This window comes from Zychaea mexicana, assembly GCF_025766255.1.
Source record: "Zychaea mexicana strain RSA 1403 chromosome Unknown BDB00scaffold_141, whole genome shotgun sequence".
In the NCBI taxonomy this organism is placed as follows: domain Eukaryota; kingdom Fungi; phylum Mucoromycota; class Mucoromycetes; order Mucorales; family Lichtheimiaceae; genus Zychaea; species Zychaea mexicana.
The window spans coordinates 86,624-104,008 of record NW_026516804.1 but is presented as its reverse complement, the minus strand read 5'-3'; the positions used below and the strand labels follow the sequence as shown (position 1 = coordinate 104,008).

The 17,385-nt window shown below is 41.9% G+C and overlaps 5 protein-coding genes across 5 annotated transcripts; 4 read left to right on the top strand and 1 right to left on the bottom strand.

Annotated features, from left to right (window-relative positions):
* Positions 1 to 2,257: 2,257 nt before the first annotated feature.
* BDB00DRAFT_878617 (uncharacterized protein) lies at positions 2,258 to 3,325 on the top strand (the record flags this gene model as incomplete). The annotated part of the gene is made up of 3 exons (XM_053127757.1): positions 2,258 to 2,705; positions 2,809 to 3,060; positions 3,255 to 3,325. 3 exons carry the CDS (start codon positions 2,258 to 2,260, stop codon positions 3,323 to 3,325), a joined length of 771 nt encoding a protein of 256 aa, XP_052973665.1.
* A 3,398-nt stretch (positions 3,326 to 6,723) lies between these two features.
* Positions 6,724 to 7,625, top strand: BDB00DRAFT_854226 (uncharacterized protein). The gene is made up of 2 exons (XM_053125674.1): positions 6,724 to 7,126; positions 7,245 to 7,625. The coding sequence occupies exons 1-2, from the start codon at positions 6,801 to 6,803 to the stop codon at positions 7,378 to 7,380; spliced, it is 462 nt and encodes a 153-aa protein (XP_052973664.1). The 5' UTR covers positions 6,724 to 6,800; the 3' UTR covers positions 7,381 to 7,625.
* A 370-nt stretch (positions 7,626 to 7,995) lies between these two features.
* On the top strand, positions 7,996 to 11,795 carry BDB00DRAFT_126344 (uncharacterized protein). Its single transcript, XM_053116170.1, has 10 exons — positions 7,996 to 8,325; positions 8,388 to 8,652; positions 8,775 to 8,917; positions 8,997 to 9,094; positions 9,251 to 9,513; positions 9,596 to 9,770; positions 9,859 to 11,161; positions 11,252 to 11,359; positions 11,451 to 11,555; positions 11,670 to 11,795. Exons 1-9 carry the CDS (start codon positions 8,292 to 8,294, stop codon positions 11,519 to 11,521), a joined length of 2,460 nt encoding a protein of 819 aa, XP_052973663.1. The 5' UTR covers positions 7,996 to 8,291; the 3' UTR covers positions 11,522 to 11,555; positions 11,670 to 11,795.
* Positions 11,796 to 11,843: 48 nt separating this feature from the next.
* BDB00DRAFT_774535 (uncharacterized protein) lies at positions 11,844 to 13,665 on the top strand (the record flags this gene model as incomplete). The annotated part of the gene is made up of 5 exons (XM_053120167.1): positions 11,844 to 12,209; positions 12,285 to 12,344; positions 12,407 to 12,521; positions 12,619 to 13,514; positions 13,579 to 13,665. The coding sequence occupies 5 exons, from the start codon at positions 11,844 to 11,846 to the stop codon at positions 13,663 to 13,665; spliced, it is 1,524 nt and encodes a 507-aa protein (XP_052973662.1).
* A 4-nt stretch (positions 13,666 to 13,669) lies between these two features.
* Positions 13,670 to 16,779, bottom strand: BDB00DRAFT_126441 (Rho GTPase activation protein). The gene is made up of 12 exons (XM_053116171.1): positions 16,735 to 16,779; positions 16,336 to 16,659; positions 15,970 to 16,220; positions 15,699 to 15,869; positions 15,378 to 15,596; positions 15,289 to 15,295; positions 15,132 to 15,209; positions 14,883 to 15,038; positions 14,722 to 14,814; positions 14,550 to 14,627; positions 14,350 to 14,475; positions 13,670 to 14,172 (listed from the first exon to the last, which is right to left on the bottom strand). Exons 2-12 carry the CDS (start codon positions 16,610 to 16,612, stop codon positions 13,817 to 13,819), a joined length of 1,812 nt encoding a protein of 603 aa, XP_052973661.1. The 5' UTR covers positions 16,613 to 16,659; positions 16,735 to 16,779; the 3' UTR covers positions 13,670 to 13,816.
* Between the last annotated feature and the right edge of the window lie 606 nt (positions 16,780 to 17,385).

The window sequence follows — 17,385 nt, the reverse complement described above, 5'->3', positions numbered from 1 at the left end:
TGATCGGCAGATTCAGTGGTCCGCCCTGAAAGAAAATTTGCAATATATACCAGTGGGATGTGGTCATATACTCCGGCAGCCGATCGTGAACCTTCGGGTGCATGTGATGCCAACGGTATATGTTGGGATAATTAAAACGAACTTTTTTTTATTATTTATTACACACAAATAAGAAAATGATAAACAAAATAAAAATATATTTTTCTTTTTCGCACTCTTCTTATAAACGTTTTACCGCTTTTGCCTCGCCTTTTTTTTATGTGCACGACAAGTTCCTTTTTCTTTTTTCGCGAACAAAAAGCTAATTACTCCCCCCTCCATCCATTCACAGCTCCGTGCTAAACAAAGCGGGGAACAGTGACAGTGGCTCTGTATCGTAGCCGAAAGTAACACGATCACAATGCTTTGGCACTCTTTTTCACTTTCTGTGTTCGCCTAAATTGCCAAAGCAATTGTCAAGAAAAAAATTGTTATCGAGGATATGGTCGGTTATTTTATAAGAGGCAACGCCAGAGCATACGCCAGCAGACCTGTATAATTGTCAGATCTGTAAAAAATTGGAATGTTTTTTTTTTCAGCTGTTCGTCTCTCTCACTCTTCCTGCACGTAGCTTATCACAACACAATTTTCTTATCATTTTGGGTTTCACCTGGATCGAAAAGCTTGCACTAATCTTTCCGATGTGCCTGCCTTTAAAGCGTGATTCTTGTAACAGCTCTTTCCCTCCCCTTACACCTTCACTTCTCTCTTCCTTTTCTTATTTAACTTTACTTCGTTACATATTTTCAAGGTATGCGTTACCTATTTGAAAGTGATGATCGCTCACCAAAGATATCAGGGGGACCTGTTGAAGATATGATATATTTGCTCTACCAAAACATGCACGCACCCACACACACAGGGATGCTGTGTTTTCCAGGCCAAGCGATTCGTTACTTATATATGACTTTTGCGGCTCGCAAACAATAAACCCGAGTATTGATTGAAGCCTTTTCCTTCGTATCGAGAAGTCGATGGTTTTAGAAAGAGCCTGTTCTAATGTGTATCTGCGTATCGCTATGATAGCATAGATTTAATGAAGTTACTGGTGGTTACAATAGATCAATCTTCAGGGTCCCCCTTTTCCAAATAAAATTCAGGTGAGCTACCTGGTTCGACTTGCTTTTCCTTTGTCGGACATATTATTTCACGAGTCCGGATTATGTTATACAGGCTTTGTTCGATTAAAAGCCTCGTGCCAAATTTCTTTTCGCGCGTCCCCTTTCACATACACGTAATATGACTGATTTGATCTCGATTTTGCCTCCCGAATCATTCAGTACATCTTCTCGTTTATCGGACAGCGGGCTGTGTCGAATGTGTGAAAGTATGTCGCCGCTGGTTATACGCGATCCCCACTTACCAGACAGCCCTGTGGACACTGGTGGGAATCTCGCCTGATGCATGGAACAAAAGGAGCGACGCGATGCTTCAATGTTTGGGACAACAAGTCGAATCAGTATACATCAAATCTCAAGCCACGTATAAAGTACTGGAACGACTTGCTTGGCGAAGATACAGCATTCGCTTCCTTGGTGAAGTAAAACGATACTCTTTTTTTTTGCGTTAAGAGGATCGCGTATTCGGTAGTACTTACTACTGCTTATGCGCAAAAGATATACTAAAGCTTTTTCTTTGTTTCCAATAAAAAAAAATAAGACATCAGCAACCATGTGCATAGCAAACAATTACAACCTATTGTCGACAGTAGCACGTTACTGCCAGGATTCATCAGATATTTCTCGCATACGCTAACTGCTCTGACGATTTCATTTCACACTTGCGATATCTCGCTGCCAATGCTACTGGACTTCTTGCCGTCATTAACGCATCTTTCAGTGATGTTTGATGGCCGCACTAACTTATCAGACGCTACTCTTGAACAAGTTGATGGCAGAAGCAGACACAAAAGGCCACCGATACACAACATTATCTTCTTAAGACTGGACGGTGTTCTCAGTTTTAAATACCGGATCCGTCCCTTATTGCAGCGTTGCTCCCACATCAAGTACTTGATATTATCGCCTTACTCACGATTCAACAACGTATCTCCAACCAACATCTATACAGCTTATGAGCTGTGCCCTCTATTACGCTACATTATGTGGGAATGCAGCGAACCAGTCATAGCAGACAGATGGATTTCACTATCAAGAAGCACGAGTGCTTATATTAAGTAACTGAAAGGAAAGCATCGAATGATGGCGAGGAAGGCAGTATGGCTTATGAACTGCTATTCAACGGCAAGGGACACGAGAGGATCATGCCGATAGTAGTAAAATCGCAGCCGATACTAGAGCATTTACGTATAGTCGCCTGTGGTCTTTCTGATATTCATTGCTGGGATGTCTTGGCACGCAACCAATTCACACAGCTGACAAGTTTGGGGTTGACGGACATCACTGGTATGTCAAGCGAAGATTGGTCCCAGATTTTGCTCATGCAGCAACAAAATGAGATCTTGGAAGTTGGAAATCGCGCTGGAATAACGCAGTATCTGAATAGCATTATCGCAACCATCGGTACGCTGCAACGGCTCCGTATACTTTCCTTGCGAAATTTCCTTCACATGTTCAGCGAGAATCCTCTTTGCGATCTTACTCCGCTTCGACGTTTGCAACAGCTTGAAAAAATGCGTCTCACGAACATACCCATCGACAACCAAGGTCTAATGCAGTTGTGCGAACCATCACAGCACCCACTAGTCAGGAGATTAAGCTTGAACCCGCACATCACCGTACAGTAATAGTGTCGACGACTTTCTCACAGAGGCAGGATGGATTGTGTGGGCACAACGACTTGAGGAAACCAAAATACTGAATCTGGAACTGACAGCCGTGAAAGGTGTTACTGGTGCTGTCCTTGAGCATTTTGAACAAGTCGAAAGCTCGGTGCTATTGCGTGTTTCACGGATCTATAGTCTCACCAATGCAGGCATCAATGCTTTTCGTATCATTGAAGGATCTAGTAAAAAGATTGAAGTCGTGGGGTGTTCAGGATTATCTCGGACAGATGATCTTCGTATGCCATACAACATATTTTTAATAATTGAGTACCATTGCGGTGATATTTGCAGTCTGGCTTGTACTTTTATTTATAATGAGCTGATAAACAATATTGGCAGCATGTTTAATTAATCAGTTTTCCAGGTTGGATTGTTGTGATATCTGTATAGTCAAGCATCGATTTGAAATGTTTACATATACACTTACTAGATCCAGGATTGATGGAAAGGCAGCACGATGTGGATCTGGTCGGCAGCGAGTCTGGTGCCCTTCAAACCTGAGCGAAAGCACAGACTAATTTTTTTTGGTTACCCTATGCTTTCCTTATATATCAGAAATGCTTGTGTACCTCTTTTCGTCACAAAAGGGATCACCTCGCACTCTATATGATATAGTCTCTGTGACAGAAGAGAGAAAAAAAAATGAAGTGAGAATATTCTTTCTTCCGTTGTTGAATAGAAAGACCATCGTCGCCTCCTCCCCTCTCCCTTTATGACCAAAAAAAAGCAGTCTGTATGCTGTATGTATGCGCATACGCGCGTTCCTGTTCATGTCGGGCAGTGGATTTTTAATGCCCGGTATTTGGATTTCATTGGCCAACGTGCTGCTGCAACTATACTCGAACCGCTTTGAGAGTTATACTACGCAGAGGACTTATTGGAGTCAAGTTTACTGACAAAGGTCAATATTTATGGTAAGCGGGAACATTATCATCTTCCACATGCTAGGATATATACGGGATCAAGAACATCTTGAAATATAGCGATTCCCGGAAAGTGTTCCTCATATTTTCTGGGCAAATTCTAACTACAGTACTTTGTCTGTTTAAACTCTATATGTAACAAACTCATGAGCAGTTGTTCAGTAAATGAACCCAGTGTCTTAAGCTTGATGCTTACCAAACGAGCAACAATACGATAGCAAGCTCAAAACGCCAGAGAAAAGGCAAGCCTGATACAAGACGCTGGAGTGCTACTGTGTGCTGTCAACCAAGATATAAACATCACCCTAGTAAGCTTCCTGGATCCCAACTCCGCTCAATGGATTGGATAGCATTGTAATACCCTGCAGATGCGGTAACGAATAAACAACAGCATTCAGGATGTCTAGATTATATAACTAAAGTCATCCTGGCAATAGCAACATAGAGAGCAAAAGCTAGTTCAGTCTTCCTTACTCTCAAAGAAAGAAAAAAAGAGATGCAAACGAATTATTGAAAAGTAATATGCAAAAGGCAACCATGACTGAATCAACCCACACTTGTGACAAGCATTTACTGTATCGACCACGTCATTTTGTTCCGTATACAATAAAAGGATTTGTTCCTTTTCATTTTGGCTCAGTACTATTTTGAAGTCTCTTTTGGTAATCATGAACGATAGATGTAGTATTTATTGGTGCATTGATCTGTATGTAATATTGAATTCGCAGAAACAGAACACTACTAGAGCTTCTCAACTTATTAAGGCCTTGACAAATATGCCAAAGAAGGATACACATTGCTAGAGCAATAATTCGGAGAAAAAACTCACAGCTTCCTATACACAACAAAGGTTGTGTTTATGCTTCGGGACGAACAACAGAAGTAGAATCTTTCGTACATAGTAAGAAAGCGAGTAGCATATCACGACTTGACATTGCCATTTAGCTTACATTAAAGAAGTTGTGTTGCAAAGGAAGCTTTATATGTATGATGTAAAAGAACACATTATGTAAAGAGTTTGAAGCCAAATCAAGCAGTGAATCCTCTATCTCTTTTCTTTAAGCGCAACTCTCTGTATGAATTTCATGAGTTTAGCTGTTTAACTGTGGTTTTCTTTATTCCCCAGCCATAAAGTTCGTTACGGCTTGTTTTCATTGCATTGGGCAGCAATGAATTGTTATAAAAAAAGTTAGATCATATTATGCCCTTGTAAGGAGCAACCTCGCTCAAGTTGCTGTTGTTGGGACGGACAAAAAAAACAGTGAAAGGGCGTAGGCATCACTATAATCTACACTACTATTAGAGAATATCGTTACAAGCACATAACACGAAGGAAGATCGTCATCTGTGCACTTGAAATTTGCTCCTTTGACATTGGGTGGGAAAAAGAAAGCTCTAGTAATCGGTTGCTTGATGCTGAGCTGTTTCGAGACCAAAAAGTAAGAGATGCGCGTGCATACATTACTGAGGTGATGGCGTATCAAAAGGTGTTGCGCAGCTTTACCACGCCACGCATCGGTGTATGATGCCGGTCTGTGAAAGAGCCCTTGTCTGCTGTGAAATGGTCGTCGTCGTCAACGTTTTACTTGACTAATATAAAGAAGGAAAAAACTTTTTATTCGTTGATGCGGTCCCTGATCCCGTGTTGTAGTATCGGTAGTAAATTGCAAAGACCTTCGTAATCATAGTACGCGTGGAAATACTTTTTTTTTTATTTTGTTTTCCAATAATCTGGTTTTTTGGTGACCCACGGCTCGGATGAATTGAGTTCCTTTAAGCTTCACAGAGTGGCACTAGTGGCCAGAAGCCATCGATAATTTTTTTTATCATTGTAAACATCGCTCCGATATGCAATTGGCTGTCAAGTGAACATACCATTTGAAATCTACTGATAATGCCGCGCGCACCAACGGGTCATCTCTTTGATGATTTAGCCATGTAACAGTGATGCAGTATTGCTGCGCGAGCGCTGTTTGTAAGGCCCTTTACATAACGTTATTTCGGTCGCATGACAACATTTGGCTCTAAAACATTTTGACAGCCCGGCAATAAGTTTTAAAACATCGAACTTCTTGAGTACAGTATGATAGTACCACGTCTCTGTTATGAGTATTTTCCTGTGTAGCAATTGTATATCACCCTAGGAACTGTACCTTTTACCTCGGACCCCTGCAAGCCGCCCATGTCAATATGTACTCATCAATTAGGCTCGTAAAAGTACACAAAGTGTAGAAGGGGTAAGGATTGGAAACTTTCGCTCGCCTAACCAGGAAAATTGTGCTACTTACTCGTCATTTTGTTCCTCGGAAGTAAGAATTCAGTGCCCGAAATCGATCATCTGATATTTGGAAGAAAGAAGGTGAGCGAAACAACCATGCTTCAGTCGGTTTCCAGGAAAACAATCACCTGTTTGTATCGGTAAAACATTTTCTTCCGGTTAAATGCAGCATAGTATATCCGACTCAGTTGTGGTGGTACGAAAAAGAATAGCCAAAGAGTACGATATCGCATCAACAAAACGTAGACCCTGAAGAAGAATGGATAACAATCGGCAGCAATGTTGTATCCTTCTTGTAAGAATAAAATTTACACTGTTCACTGCCTTTGAAACGAATTGCTTGACAGCGCATAGTGCTGTCTGTCTTTATGAAACTTTACTACTAGCAGTACATAGCAAGCACTAATAACCAAGTGCTACTTTGAAAAATGTCAACACATGAGAAGTTCATGTAACCTTACACAAAAGTGTTGCTAGTATTAAAAAAGCTTAATTCTGCAGAGGCCCATAGAAACGGATCGACGTCTGATTGTGACTAGGACCGGACCAAGATTTTGCCATGGCGGTTGATTTCGTGTTCTGTTATGATGTTTGTGAGCATCAGCAGCGCAGCAGCAGCTCAGACAAACCCACTAAGCAAAACGGTATATAAAACTGTCAGCTTTTCCACGATTTCAGCTGTTTATAAAGATACTAATACCAGTACCAACACAAACATACAGCACTCACTCTTCTATTATCTCTTCTTTTAATCTAAACAACAACCCTAATCATCATGGACAAGGACCTCTCTCTCTTCGTTGCCGATGGTAATGTTCGCTTAACCTGGATTGCCTTCTTCACTCAATTTGTTCTCTTGGGTGCCGTCTACCTCCTGCGCCATGTTGTTGGAGATGCTGAGAAAACCGCTGCTACCTCCGAGGATCCGGAAACGGCTGCAAAGAAGTCTGCTCTCAACTTGTCCGCACCTGACGGCTTTGCTGCGCGTGTGGCCCATCTTTACCGTGTCTTGCAAGAAAACACTTTTCTTTTATTGTGCGTGCTGGTTCTTAACACCTTTGGCAACGGTTCGACTCGTGCAGTGATGATTATTACTTGGATGTAAGTAATAAGGATCATTATACACGTTTTTTTTGGGCAGGATGACGTTTTCCTCGTTTATAAACAGTTGTTTCTAAGATTATATGTACTGCTTCTGTTATTGTCATCATCACAACAGTTATTTCGCTTTTACGGTCGTTTGTGCCTTCAGTGAACTTATCTATGCAAATCGCTTTATCCGCCTTGGTTACAGCGCCATCTTCTATGCACTCACCCTTGCCATGGGTGGTCTTGCATTTGCCCAAGGTTGGTAAAAAGACAAGTCAAAGCTCTCAAACAAATGCTGCCACTACTACGACTTCTTTCAATTTTGTACAATCCCCCTCTGTAAAAATCATGTATAGTTTTTCCTCTTTCTGGAAACGTCTTCCGTTTCTTTAGTATGCTACTTTCCCACCCCTGTTCATTCCTCTAATACCTCGTCGCCAGAATACTTTTTACATTAATCACTTAAATCTAAATAAATATTTTATCACTATTCAACATGCTTACATTCGCGAACCATATCGTTTTCCTTTGTTTATCTTATATCATAGCACGCAACTGGTGTTTCAAATCATCGTAGAAACTTGTAGAAACTTACTAGTTTCCTACATGAGTATGTACGTCTGCACGGGTAATGAGTGACCAAAGATAAACTATGTATGCGCTGGCGCTGATTAGTGAGTGTAAAACAGGTAGTTGTACATAGCGCGTAAAGTACTTTCATGCTTTACTGGGAGACCGTGTCGGGCGCGATACAACAGTGGTTTCTCCTCCTCCTCCCCCTTTAATTTCAACTTAAAAAGGGCGCTGAAAAAGCTTAGGGCTGATAGAAAGCGAGTGAGGTTATAGCACAACTGTATACATGAATTAATTAAAGGCTGATACTATTGAAAAGTCAAACTTTACTCGGTGCATGTTTAGTCTTTGGTGTATATAAGGCGACTGTTGTGAAGCATGTAAAAAATATTCATCCGAGAAATTCAAATCATATAGGTCTGCGGAATACTGTGGAACAAAAATATTCAACGTCCACATTGCCTCATGTGGTTTCGGCATGTATCCGGACCGAAATCCCCGCACGTGCCATTCTCTGAATCCCAGACAAGTAAGGGAGTTAAGTAAGTGAGGGCAACGATTACAGTTGGGGACCCTCAACTGACACATTTCTGTCTAATGTCCAATGTACGACCATTCTGTCAAGGATACGCATACTAGTAAGTATGATAACTTTACGAGTAACTGAAAGTCAAGCAAACACGTATTCAATTACTGCAAGTGCAAGATGGCGACGCTACGACCACTACTGACGACAACTTGGCGTGCCAAGATGCCAACCATTGCCGCCAAGGGGGTGCAACAGAAAGCACGGCACAGGTCAACTGCTGCCAAGGAGTAACGCATACTAGCAGCAATAACAACAATAACCAACAAAACATAAACACGGAGAGTTCACAAGACCCTTTCAATCAGCCCGGACTCCCTCCTTTACAACGAGAAATGTCCATTGAATGTGTTGAACCTGCGAATTCATTTCAAAAACCGTACGTCGCACTTTTATTTTCTTTCGCTTTTCTTTGAGGCTCCCCCTGTCAGCTATTTGTCTTGTCTTATTATTTATTCACTTACAAACATACGCAATCACCCACTCACGACTATACAATAGAAAATCCGTATCATCGACGTCAGATAAGTTAGAAGAAGACGAACAAGACGATTATGAGCACTGCTCTTCTGACCAAGAAGCCGATGCTACCGAAAGGGTCCAACAGCTGTTTGGCCTTACATCAACCGAACGACTTATTGCAGGTATACATAACAACAGCTTTCTTTTTATATTTCTCGAAAATCCTTTTTGCTGATAAATTTTCTCCGTTTCTGTTTCTAGAGTATCCATGCTATTTGCTGAGATTAGTGACTCTGCCCGGATGGTTGTATATCACGAATCAAGGTCTTTGCTTCTATGCAGCATTACCTGGAAAAAAGGTTAGTATTCCGGTTGGATACTAGAGAAGGCTTCATACACACATGTTACCCACATGAAGAAAAAATGCAATTGCTAAACAAAAGAAAATTGGATTGCGTTGGGCGTTCGGGATGGATAAATTCATGCGTTTGTCTTGCTATTGTCATAAAATTTAGGATGACCTACGGAAAACTGGCTATCTGTTCAGAAAATCGCACCGCAAATCACCATTATCTCAACGAAGCTACTTTCAACTCAAAAATAACGTCCTTTCATGGTATAACTCGGCCGAAGATAAATATGAACCTATCGACAGCATCGACCTGAAGCAAGCAATTGACGTCCAGGATTCGACCACTCGAAAGTTTGGCTTCCGTGTTGTGGGGGAAAGACGAGATTGGGCTTTTGCTGCGGATTCCGATGTTTCTAAGAAGGAGTGGTTAGTATGGGAAGGGCATTGAGGGTGAGGTTATGATAGAGTACATGTTTGCTCACGTGCGATAAACCTTCTGCTTGTATAGGATGGATGAACTGCGAAGAGCGGTCTTTATAGCGCGCAATTCTGGTAACAGTGTTCGCATTGTGCTGCCTTTCGCTCGGATAGCCAAGATCAACAGAACCTTTGCCTTCAAATTTGCCGAATACATTCGCGTGAAATTGAGCCACAAGAATGACATGGATAATCTGGATGACGAGGTATTATATGAGGCGCTGACATGTAACGTGATGATTGGATGAAAGAGTATGAGAGGATGCTAACAAGAACTGCGCTTTTCTTTCATAGTACTATTTCTCGTTCTTTCCTGACATAGATAAGGCGTATCGACAAATTGAAAAGTTATGGCAAGCGCAGACACGAACTCCAGGCGTGCGTTTTGAACAGAATATCAGCGAGGACAACAGTGCGGAATCATCTCCTTTTCCGAGCCTAGACAATGTATTTAGCAACGCTTCCGGCATGTCCGCCATGATCATTGGTGCACTCACAAACCCTACATCACTATGGACAAGCAATGGCAACAACAAGGCTAAACATCGGAACACAGACAGCTCAGGAGCAGCATCAACGGCACAGCAAGAGAATAACGAGGAGACATCCTCCAGTAGGCGCTCGACACTAAGTTCTGGAACGGATGAGCCTCGTAATAATGAAGAGCCCGTATCGCCGGCACCATACAGCACTTTGGCATTGAATTCTGATGACACTGTCCGGCAAAAACAACGCAACTCTTGGTCGTTCGGATGGCTTTCGTCTGCACCAACATCACCATTGCCTGAAACGCCTTTACAGCAAGTTCCACAATTAACATTGCCGAACGTATCAACCCAACAAGTGATAGAGCCACCTTCCGAAAGCAAAAGCGGCAGCACTACCACTAGAAACACCAACAACGTACCACCAACATTAAATCCTGGACAAACTGAAGCTGCACCCAAGAAAAAAGGACGATTCCGGAGCAAATCAACTGCATCCATCAAACAAATTGCACGCAGTACTCTAGGATTAACAACATCCCCCATCCCAACGACGACGACGACAGGATCCGCTACGGCAACACATCCCAATAAAGAACCACAACAACAAAACCAACAATCACAACCACAAAGTCCCTCATCCCCTAAATATTCATTACAGCATTCATCTACTACTAGCAGTAGCGGTGAAACCAATCATAGCGTGGAAAGTAGCAGTAGCGGTGGGAGTGGTAGTAGCAGCAGCAGTGGTAGTAGTAATGGTAAGTTACTACTCTCTCCAACCAAGACAAGACATATTCGATCTAGCAGTTTTGGTAGTGGATTAAAAAAACATATTCGGACCCCATCCAATTCGGACTTGCATGCTCTATTATCATCAGCAACAAGCATTCAAAAGCTGCAGCACCAGGCAACAACAACAACACAACTTCAGTCAGCATGGATCGCTCCACAGCTTCGAAATGTGCTGCAACAAACGTCCATGCCTCCAAAGAGCAGTAGTCTTCAAGACACTGCCACGACCGATATGGATGAATCCCAGAAACGATTGGCAGAGCACAAGTTGCATGAAACGTTTCCAATGTTGGGTGATTCAGAAAAAGTTGTTGCAGGTATGAAAGAGGATTTCCATTCTTGCTGTTCGTTTTCCCCCATGGTTCTTTTCATTTATGTTTTTACTCTTAATGTATATTATTGAATAGCATTCAGCTCTGCGCTTTGGAGAACATTGCCATATTATGGTCGGTTGTATTTTACATCAAACTATGTCTGCTTTTATTCCAAGGTGCTTGCAGGACGTCAAAAGGTCGGTAAAGTAAACCTTCTTTTTCTTGTCTCTATTCCATGTTACTTTGTTTACTAATCATCATGTCGCACACAATGGAACTTGATAATACATAGCTGGTTATACCCATTGCAGATATTACAGCAGTACGACGATTCAAAAGTCGAGGCTACTACCTCCTTCATAGTATTGGAGTTGTTGCCAAGGATATGCATGAGGAGGTTAGTGAGCGTGCATAGCACTCCATCTGTCTTTATATTAGTTTGAATTTTGTTATTGTTGGAAGAATAATTCTTACCTAAAGATCTGTAAATACTGTACATATTATGTCACAGATTTTCCTTGAATTTTCGTCATTGGATATCCGAGACTCTTGCTATGCACTGTTGTATATCTTGATAAATGATACAAAGACGGATGCCGACATTGCGTATAATTTCACACACAGCGACAGACGCCCGCGTTCGGTTAGAATGAGTGATATTTTGGCCACCTCTACAGAACATGTCATGCCACCTTTGGAGTACAGTAAGTTCTTTCTTTGTATCCGAGTTATTGATAGTACCACAGCAAGCCAATTGGAAAAAAATTCTTCATCGTTTTATTTCTTGTTAATAGACGGACCACCGTTGCTAGCGAGCTCTCCAAAACTTGAATCATCGTTCCATCAGCCGTTACCACCAAAGAAGAACATGCATATTACATGCTTGACTATTGGATCAAGAGGCGATGTACAACCCTATATTGCACTGTGCAAACAATTACAAAGAGAAGGTCATCGCTGTCGAATTGCATCCCACAGTGAATATCAACCTTGGGTGGAAAATCATGGACTTGAATTCCGTTCAGTAGGAGGGGATCCTGGAGAACTGATGGTAAGTAGCATCATTCAAGGTTTTTTTGAGGGATTTGCTTTCTTGAAAAATAATTATTCACCTTCTATTCTATAGAAATTGTGCATCGATAATGGATTCCTCTCATACTCATTCGTCAAAGATGCGTCCAAATTCGTGAGTATGCTCTCTTTTGTCCGGCAAGAAAGCAACAGGCTAAATCTGTCTATATGCTCTAGTTCTATACCTGGTTTGACAAACTGCTAGCTACGGCTTGGGAGGCATGTCAAGGCACGGATCTACTTATTGAGAGCCCAAGCGCTATGGTTGGAATACACATGGCTGAGAAATTAGGTGAATATAACAGCGCATATATGTTTTTTCTCTGTGTTGACAACGGAGATCCTGTTTTTCTTTTGATATATACTCATCAGTTGATATAATGCTGCAGAGATACCCTATTTCCGTTCGATGCCATTCCCCTGGACACGCACTACAAGATTCCCACATCCATTTGCGATGCAAAACTATACCTCTGGACGACTCCTCTATAATGATATGACCTATATTATGATCGACATTGCTTTGTGGACAGGCACCTCAAAAGCAATCAATCGATTCCGACGAAAAGTTCTCAACTTGGCCCCTACTACACGAGAAAAGCTCGAGCTATGGAACGTACCATACATTTACTCTTTTAGTTCGTCTGTACTTCCACCTCCAAAAGATTGGCCAGACTATGTGCACTGTACCGGCTACTGGTTCTTGGATAACCCGGATTCCTCTTGGAAACCGAGTGAGGACCTCTTGAAATTTCTGCACCAACAAGCTGACGATCCGCGACCTATCGTATACATTGGCTTTGGATCCATCATTGTGCCAGACCCGAAAGGCATGAGTAGCGTGATTGTGGAAGCAGTCAAACTGGCCAACGTGCGGGCCATTGTGTGCAAAGGCTGGTCATCGCGCAGTGTTGACAGCAATAGTCAACAGGAAGAACGTCAAGTCGATAAAGAAAACGAGAATGCGACAGACATCCTTCACGGTCAAGAGCATATTTTTAATTTGGACTCGATCCCACACGACTGGCTATTCCCACAAATCCAGGGCGTTGTGCATCATGGCGGTGCTGGTACTACGGCTGCTGGCCTACGTGCAGGCTTGCCGACAGTGATCAAACCGTTTTTTGGTGATCAGCGCTTTTGGGGCCAACGTCTTGAGGAACTCAACGTGGGCGTTTGTATTTCTAAACTGACAACTGATAAATTGGCAGAGGCATTGGTCGAAATCACGCAAAACTCTGTGATTATCGCCAAGGCTACAGCTCTGGGAGCAACGATTCGACAGGTAAAGTAGTGAAATCATTGACTATTGAAAGTCTTTAACATGAAACTCAATGTGCTTTTTTTAGGAAAATGGAGTGAAAAATGCTGTAGATTGCATATACCGCGATATCCATATCGCTAAAAGAGGAGCGCGTGAGAGTCAACAGCAATGACACGCTTTGTTTGATACGCATGAATAAGCAGTGCTTATATACAATCACATTTTAAAACAATAAATATTGATTAGATCATTTTTAGGGTATATGGCAATAAAAAAACCCCAAACTTGTACTGTAGACTATGTGGTTTGTTCTATCTGTCATATTAGTTTTGATACTGGGGGCCGCCGTCTTGTTGTTGTTGTTCTTGTACCAATTGTTGTTCTTCATCTCCTTCATCGTCTTTTTCGAAAAACCAGTCGACTTGTTGGATAATGGCTTCAATCACTTTGCTCTGCAGATCCGTCTGCATGATACCGCTCAAGTCGTCAGCAGGCGGTCGCAACAAACCCACGGAAAATATTAAAGCGAGATTGGACGGCTCCATTTTGTTGATTTCACAATGTTCTGCGACTCGGTGCAAATGTCGCATCAGATATTCCAATACAGTAAAGTTGGCTTTGGGAAGAACGTGGATGGTTGCTTTTATCCTGTACATGCGATCATCATATTCGGGCTCCCCTTGGTTGAACATTAAAGAAAAAGAAAGACATATTAGAATCAGAAGAGAGAAGAAAATTCAATATAGCCATTATTGGTGTATATTGGAAAAAAGAGAGAAAGGAGGGAGGGAGGGAGGGAGGGAGGGAGGGGATAGATGGTCATCACCCAGAGTGGGAAGGGTAAAATAGAACTTACTCGCAGCATCGATGAACCAGTCATAGTACTCAAAGGTCATTAGCGGATTCTTGAGTTCTCGGAAATAGAGTTTGAGCAATCCTGTCACAGCATTGATATCTGCATCTTCAAAGGACACCGGTTCGTCTAAACCAACGTTGGCGTGAGCTATCAATGAATACTCAGATCATTTGTAGTATCTGCATGGCGTGTATACTTACCACAGTTGAACGCTGTTCGATATCGCTGGATACTTGAAGCAGGGCCAGACAAGCGATAAATTCCTACCGTTGTCAATCCTACATATGTATGATACAAGCTTAGTGATTACAGATAGTAACCCTCCATCCAAAATAAACAAAACAAAACATGTATAGGGTGGCCGAACATTACCTCGTGCTTCTACCTCTTCTACACACATGCGTACAACAGGTGGCACGTCTCCCTCCTTTGTCGTAATCAAAAATCCGCCAAACAATTCGTTTCCTACAATACCCAAGATCGTCAAAAAGCTTGATCCAAAGATTTTGAATAACAAGTATATAGTTTGTTACCTAGGGGCTGTTGAGGAGCATTTCCAGCTATACGTTGTGGTGGTAACTTGTCTGTTGTTCGACCAGGCTTTCCAAACCAATTGCCAATCTTTTTAGGTCTGCCCTTCTCGTCCGGTTCGTTTTTCAGTCGGTGTCGCCAATCTCTGTCATCCGTTTCTAATAAGAAGCATTTCCAATTGTTTGTCTCTTGAGGATATTATGTCATGATATGACATTGTATAGTAAAGTTTCTTTTTCAGCAGTCATTACCTTTCTTTCTTGACATTTTACGGTTTACTTTCATTTGTTCAGAGTCTGAGGTCAGTTTCCGCAATAACCGCAAAATATCTAATGTTATATATCCTCTGTGTATTAGCCAATTTGAACAACGGACGTGGTGTCCTTGCCTTTTCACGTGAAAGCTTACCACTCTCCTAATAAAATAAAAGAGAGATACACAGATACATTAAGCTTCATACTTTATACTTTTTCCACTGGCGGGTTATATAGCTTTACCTCATTTTGATTTTCTTTACGCGCAATGAGTTCTCGCATAATAGCGTCAAGCCATGCAGAAAGCTCCTTTTCGCTTGATGTTTGAATATATATTGTCACCTTTCTCGGCGTATTGATTAGGAACGAGTGTTTCCGCTTCGTATCGCCTTTTCCAGCAGGCTCGATGCGACAATCGTCAAGATCAAAACATCCAACAGGCGTTAATGGTTTGCTATATTTCTATAAAGACAAGGTGATTGGGCAACTAGTGAGTAAACAATTCACTCCATGATGAGGTGATGGAGGGTATGCTGCATTCCTCTCAAACCTTCAAAAACAAACCTTGGCTTTAGATAAGCTATCCTTGTAAAGAATAAGGAATCCTTTGGAAAGCACTGCATGATATATCTTCCATGAACTAAGCTTTCCACCGCCATCCTCTTTCTCGGCTGTCATTTTCATCTGGATAAAACCTTGCTGACGAATCCATTCTGGCTGAAGTTGATCTAATTGCTGCCCGAGCCCCATTTGTTTGTTTTTGGTTCAGTATATCGTTACTTGTAGTATTATACAGCCCACCACCCCTTCCAAAGGAAGGCAGTGTTACACTCACCAGTTGCTTTAATTCAAAAGGGTTCAGTTTTTCAAGACCACTCTGTAGTTCCACTTCTTCATCGTGTCGAGGTGGTGGTACGCTGCGAGTAGATGTAGTGACAGCTGCTGTAGTTGTTGGCGTAGTAGCTGAAAGTGGTGGTGACAGTGACATGGTGTGGAGTTGTGTTGTCATGACGTTGTCTCCATCCGGTCTATCCCAACGCGATTCGCCGGTACGTTCATTGAAATAGTAGATTGCACCTTGATCGTCTGGATAAAAGCGATAAGATGAGAGATTAGCAACAAAAAGTACCGCCAAAAGAATATCCTAGCTTATTTCCATAAACCATCATCTCCTCGGAAAATGTGTTGTTTATTTGCTAACCATATGCGTGTTGCCACCCGTCGGGTAACGTCCCGGGACCGCTGCTGCTATTACTGCTGTCAAGGATGCTATCGTCTACCAGCGATTTCTCGCTACTGCCCGGACCAGCCGTTTTGTTATTAATACTATTACTGCTGTTGTTATTGTTATTTTTGTTGTTGTTGCTGCTGCTACCGCTGCTACGACGTCGAGGTGGTAATTGTGGTTGCTGTTGTTGTTTGGTGCTGTCAAGGTCATTGAAACCATCGGCTTGTTCAGGCACCAAAGCAGATGACATTGACTCTGTTGAAGTTGTGGTAACATCTTTTACTCGTGTTTCGCGCTCTAGAATACACGGTTTCTTTTAAGTACGCCATTTTCTTTTTTCTTATTACCACACAACAAAAAAAAACTTTATACCTGTAGCTTCTTTATCAGTTTCGAGACGGATTCTGTTGGCGGGAAAGAACCCAATTTCATCGTCAAATTCGCCTAACAATTGAAAAAAGGCCAGTTTTTAGTTTATGTTTGCTCGCTATAATATGACCTTCATTCAAAGGTGAAGGAGAAGATAGAATCGTTATTGGTGTCAAATAATACCTTCCCACCTAAAGGCATTGGAAGGTATCAATGTCAGTCATGAAGACGTTCCATGCATACATTATAAAAAAAAAGACACTATGGTTAGAGTTTTGCAGGAATATCAAAGACGCAAAAAAGCTCCTTTTACCAATCGTCGTTGTGTTTTTCAAGAAGCTTTATTCTGTCTCCTTGCTTGAAGGACAGTTCAAACTCGCCCTCGGCAGCATAATCCCAAAGAGCGATGAGGTACTGAACCATATGTGAGTGAAGGAAAGAAAGGATGTTTCAGTCAGTTACTTGGGTATCACCACCCACTCACCAACAGCGGTTTCCCAAACCCAAACTGGCTGGTGGGGCATCAAATTAGGGCGTGTGTGTAACATGGGAAAAGAAAAAAAATCGTGGTGGGATTGATTCGCAACGCGTGCCCCTTATTATTATTTAGCTGTTACTACTACTACTACTGCTACTACTGCCACTACTGCTACT

Excerpts from the sequence above, each read along its gene's own strand:
- BDB00DRAFT_854226 (XM_053125674.1), top strand. The coding sequence starts at position 6,801 with ATGGACAAGGACCTCTCTCTCTTCGTTGCCGATGGTAATGTTCGCTTA. Across the intron at positions 7,127-7,244 it reads GTGATGATTATTACTTGGAT|TTATTTCGCTTTTACGGTCG; the intron begins GTAAGTAATAAG and ends TCATCACAACAG.
- BDB00DRAFT_126344 (XM_053116170.1), top strand. The coding sequence starts at position 8,292 with ATGTACGACCATTCTGTCAAGGATACGCATACTA. Across the intron at positions 8,326-8,387 it reads TGTCAAGGATACGCATACTA|TGCAAGATGGCGACGCTACG; the intron begins GTAAGTATGATA and ends AATTACTGCAAG. Across the intron at positions 9,514-9,595 it reads GATGTTTCTAAGAAGGAGTG|GATGGATGAACTGCGAAGAG; the intron begins GTTAGTATGGGA and ends CTGCTTGTATAG.
- BDB00DRAFT_126441 (XM_053116171.1), bottom strand. The coding sequence starts at position 16,612 with ATGTCATCTGCTTTGGTGCCTGAACAAGCCGATGGTTTCAATGACCTT. Across the intron at positions 15,870-15,969 it reads CTTTTGAATTAAAGCAACTG|CAATTAGATCAACTTCAGCC; the intron begins GTGAGTGTAACA and ends GGGCTCGGGCAG. Across the intron at positions 14,815-14,882 it reads TGCTCCTCAACAGCCCCTAG|GAAACGAATTGTTTGGCGGA; the intron begins GTAACAAACTAT and ends TGGGTATTGTAG.